Source organism: Montipora capricornis, chromosome 12 (genome assembly GCF_036669925.1).
Source record: "Montipora capricornis isolate CH-2021 chromosome 12, ASM3666992v2, whole genome shotgun sequence".
Classification (NCBI taxonomy): Eukaryota; Metazoa; Cnidaria; class Anthozoa; order Scleractinia; family Acroporidae; genus Montipora; species Montipora capricornis.
Window position 1 is genome coordinate 31,440,607 of NC_090894.1, and position 4,331 is coordinate 31,444,937.

Below are 4,331 nucleotides of genomic sequence, written 5' to 3' on the forward strand. Positions count from 1 at the left end.
GACGTGATTTCGAAATCATTTAAATCCTCATCTTAGGCTGCAAACTTGGGAACATAGTTAATAGATGTAGGCTGGTTATGAAACTCGACAAGTTTCTTTTTTCGGCAGGATAACCAATCAAATGCTTCGACTAATTTATTCGAAATTAACTTGCTAACCAAAAACAAAAGATTGTGCAGGGTCTCGGTCGGTTCAACATCTAATTGCGACTGTATTGTTCATGCTTGAAATTCCCAGGGTTTCATAACCAGTCCCTAGATTAACTATGGTTGAGAACAAGTAATCTGCTGAAGATACATGTTCTAGCTTACTGAGTTACCATGAAGTTGTGTCTGTTAGTATGTGGTAAGTGCATAGTAAAAAATACTGTAAATAACGAAAAGGAGCCAACAATGATCTAACTTCAACTACTCAGAAAAAAGAAGCATACGTAAAAAGAGTTCTTCGAACCGAATTACGGGAAGCTCTGTGGACGGGGTTGAATGTTTTGAAACTTGTCGTTGGAACTTGAAACCAATTAGGTTCGTATTCGTGTTCGAGAAAACTTCCGGCCGGCGGAACAGAAATCAACTCCACCACTCTTCGGTTGACTCTTCTTTATTCTGCGACTGCCTCTTTCGTAAGAACCACAGCAGTAACAACCACATCAAGATAATTTGCAAGTTAGTCGTCTAGGTATTTAGTTATCTTATTTGTTATATAGAATTAACTTTTTATTATAATTAGTTATTAATGTAGTTGGATCGAAGATATTAGCACTTGAATGCTACTCTGTAAATTCGAGGGTAAATAAAGTTTACTGTTTGATTGAACATTTAACAACTGACTTCCTTGCAGAGATTGACCGATTTACTGACAATTAAGCAGGAATTTAAGGGGGCTTTCAATCATCTCGTTTTCGAGAGAGTGGGTGAGGTAGATTTAAAAATCAATGGTGCGATTCCCTCCTGAAGTTGACACACCAGCCGCCGTCATGAAGATTGATGATTCTGAACTAAACTTAAAATGGAATGTGCTTAGCAGAGCAGCTGTGAGAAACATTGCTTGTAAGTTACATCTACCACTTTTCTATAATCTCCCTTCTCGTATTTGTTTTAAAATCACGATCGATTTTGAACATTTTCCTTTTCTGTCAAAGAATAAAACTGAAACAGTCAGTAACTTAGAAAATATAGTAAGGTTGAACCGACAAGTGCAGTTTTTTTTTTTCATTATTTATTTTTTTAAAGAAAATTATATATAAAAGGAGTCTAGTTCAACATTCAGATAAAGTATCATGTATACAAACGATTCACGAGATTATTTTACTGCTTTCAGGATGAGATCCAAAAAATTACTTACACTGTTTCTACCGATAAACGTCATAACAAGCCGGAAGTCGGATTTTCAGACCAAAGTGGCGTGAAACGCACAACACCAAATCAGAATAAAAATCCTACTAGTAACAGTTCAATTAAAAGGCATGCAAACCTACCTCAGAACTAGACTAAAATAATAATAAAAATGATAGTAAATCAAGGCAAAAATACCTTTGAATCAGTAGACAGCATCCTGAAATTTATATAACTATACTAAGTAATTACTGTATGCTTTGGAAACAGACAATAGTCATACCGATAGCTTAGCTAGTGAACAATAATACTTTTTTTACTTATGGATAAAGTCGCAACGATCAGTACTGTTTCTAAGTTTTGCTGGAAGCTTGTAAAATAATTTTGCAGCACAGTCGTGTAGCGTACCATTAACGTTAGGAACTGTAAGGTTGCGCACATTGGAAGATCGCTACATAGAGTTTCATGCTTCTTGGGAAAGAGACGAGAATTATAAGACGAGTCTATTTCGGCAATCCGATCATGATGATGTATACAAACTGCTCACAGTTTCATTATTACCATGAACTAAATAAATGAACGAATGAATGAATGACTTTATTGTGTCAAAGTATTTAGCACTTAACAACTAAATGTGGACACTATTTACAGCTATTGCACTTCTTAAATGCACATCAGAGCTATTATTATTATTTTCGAAAGGGAAAATTGTCTCCTTTAAGGACAAATGTGTTGAGCCTGTATTTCATTACTGCAAGAGTTTTGCAACGTGCTTACTCAGGAAGAGATTTGGATGTTTGACGAAAATGTCAAGAAAAAAAATGGAAACCCCGCCCACGTAACATTTCCAAGCGTGCTGGGTTTCATGCAGAGATACTGAAATGTTAATAACATTTTCTACCGGACTGCTTTTTAAAACACTTGATTTTGGAAAGAGAAATCATACCTTTCCCAGTTCCAGGCGACCAAGTTGCACTAGTGCGTTCCTTAATTAAACCAGAAACTAATTCGGCACTTCATATTCAGTTCCCTTGCAAGTAAAGTCAGAATGAGGCTCTTTCGGCGCGGCCTCTGCCGGGGCAACTGCCACTTCCAAAAAGCATTAAAAGAAAGTTACCAAACGCTCGGAGCTCCACCAAATGGCTTGTTTGAAAAGCTTTTGACGACATGCAACACCGTTACGGATAGCGAGTTTCAGATCATCAGCAATGAATTGGAACAATGCCACAAGTATAAAAGACTCTGGGTGAAATTTTCAGACAATTGTTAACCAAATCAACCTGATTATGTAAAAACATATATTAGAACAAATTAGCACCGAACCGCCAAAAGAGTTTAAGACAAGAAAAATTTCATTCTGGCCGCCGAACTAAAGTCCGTTTTGAAGAAAACAAAAGAAAACAAAACGCTTTTATTTTTCAAAGGAAAACACCCGAAGGGCTGGAATTCCTTCTAGAAGTTTTATTATCCAATAAAAGAAGGTTAATGTTCTGCAGCTGTGCTGTGGTTTTACACATGACGTGATTTGAAAATCACTTGCAGTTAGCCTGATCTTAGCCTGCAAAGTTGCGATAAAGGAGGGTATCAGCTGCATATACGTATTGTGACCATGAAATTGTGTATTTTATTATACGGTAAGTTCATAGTAAAAGTTTCTGTAAGTAATAAAAAGGAGTCACCAATGTCACAATTTAAAATTCAACTGCTCAGAAAAAAAAGGTTCATTGGATAGTTACACAAGGAACTGTTCTTAAAATGCACTTCTCTGTTTTGGAGGCTGTATATAACGGGGTTGAATTTTGTGGAAGGTAGCAGCGGAACTTGAAACCGATAATTTTGCCCGTACTCGTGTTATAGAAAACTCTTCGGGAAGAGAAATCAACTCCAACCGGCCCCATTCGAGCTCAGACTTTTTTCAGGCTTTCCTCCCAGCTACTTAAGTTGCTGGCATGATCACGAATGCCTTTGTGTTAAGTAAAACGACACGCTTGTGCGGTGCCTATATTGGCATGTTCTTTCAATCTTAAATCTCCTACCGCTTTTACAAGATTTGTTACACAGGATATCGAAGTTTGCGCAGCACAACACAAAATTAGAATATAAATGTTACAAGTAACAGTTCAATTAAAAGGCATGCCAACCTTTTATAGAATTAGACGAAAAACAACGTTCGAAGACTGAATGATACTTTCGACCGAATCCATGACATGGTTGTATTTGTCTTCTCCTTTCTTTATGGCCATAAATTCAGCAAGTCTACTGTGGAATCGTTTATATTCATCTGGCATGCCTCCAGTCGTGGCGAACACTAAAGGGGTAAAGGCGGCTTGTTCGACTTCAAGAACTCTGGTGCTGTACTGTGGCTTCTTCTCGTTCTCATGTTGACGATAAATTTGCTGGGGCGGAAGGTCTTTGTAGGGTTCTACGTTTGGGTAGCACAACCAGACATCAAAGAAAGTAGAACCTTGCCTTGCCCAAAAGCCACGCGCGTGGATGTCGCGTCCCGCGTCAGAGGCTCTAGTAGAACCTCTTTGTAAGACTTCGCCAGTGAACTCCTGTAGGACTGATTCCACGTCAACATCATGACACACGTCATTCAGCATTTCAGCCTCGAGATCACGGAGCTCATTATGCCGTTGGATAATAAAGCCGCTTTGTCTGCATATCATAGCATGTGGAGCAGTTATCTTTACTAACAATGCGTACTATGACTCCGCTTGCCCTCTAGGGTTAGTAAAATCCAGCAGTTATAATAATAATAATAATCATCATCATCATCATCATAATAATAATAATCGGGGCAAAAATACCTTTGAATTAGTAGGCACCGTCCTTAACTATATATGAGTATACTGAGTAATTACAGTGTGCTTAAAAAAAGAAAAACTAAATCTATTTAAGGGAACACATAATAGTCATACCGACAACTTATCTAGTGAACAATAATACTTTTTTTCACGTAGGTGTAAAGTCGCAACGATGAGTACCGTTTCTAATTTT

General features: G+C 37.6%; 1 protein-coding gene across 1 annotated transcript in view; it reads left to right on the forward strand.

The window, feature by feature from the left end:
• The first annotated feature begins 223 nt into the window (after positions 1–223).
• LOC138026960 (MAM and LDL-receptor class A domain-containing protein 1-like) overlaps positions 224–4,331 on the forward strand; it is a 226,196-nt gene continuing 222,088 nt past the window's right edge. Inside the window, exon 1 of the mRNA XM_068874440.1 lies at positions 224–345. Coding sequence (XP_068730541.1) covers positions 321–345 — 25 coding nt within the window. The 5' untranslated portion in view covers positions 224–320. The remainder of the gene's footprint in view (positions 346–4,331) is intronic.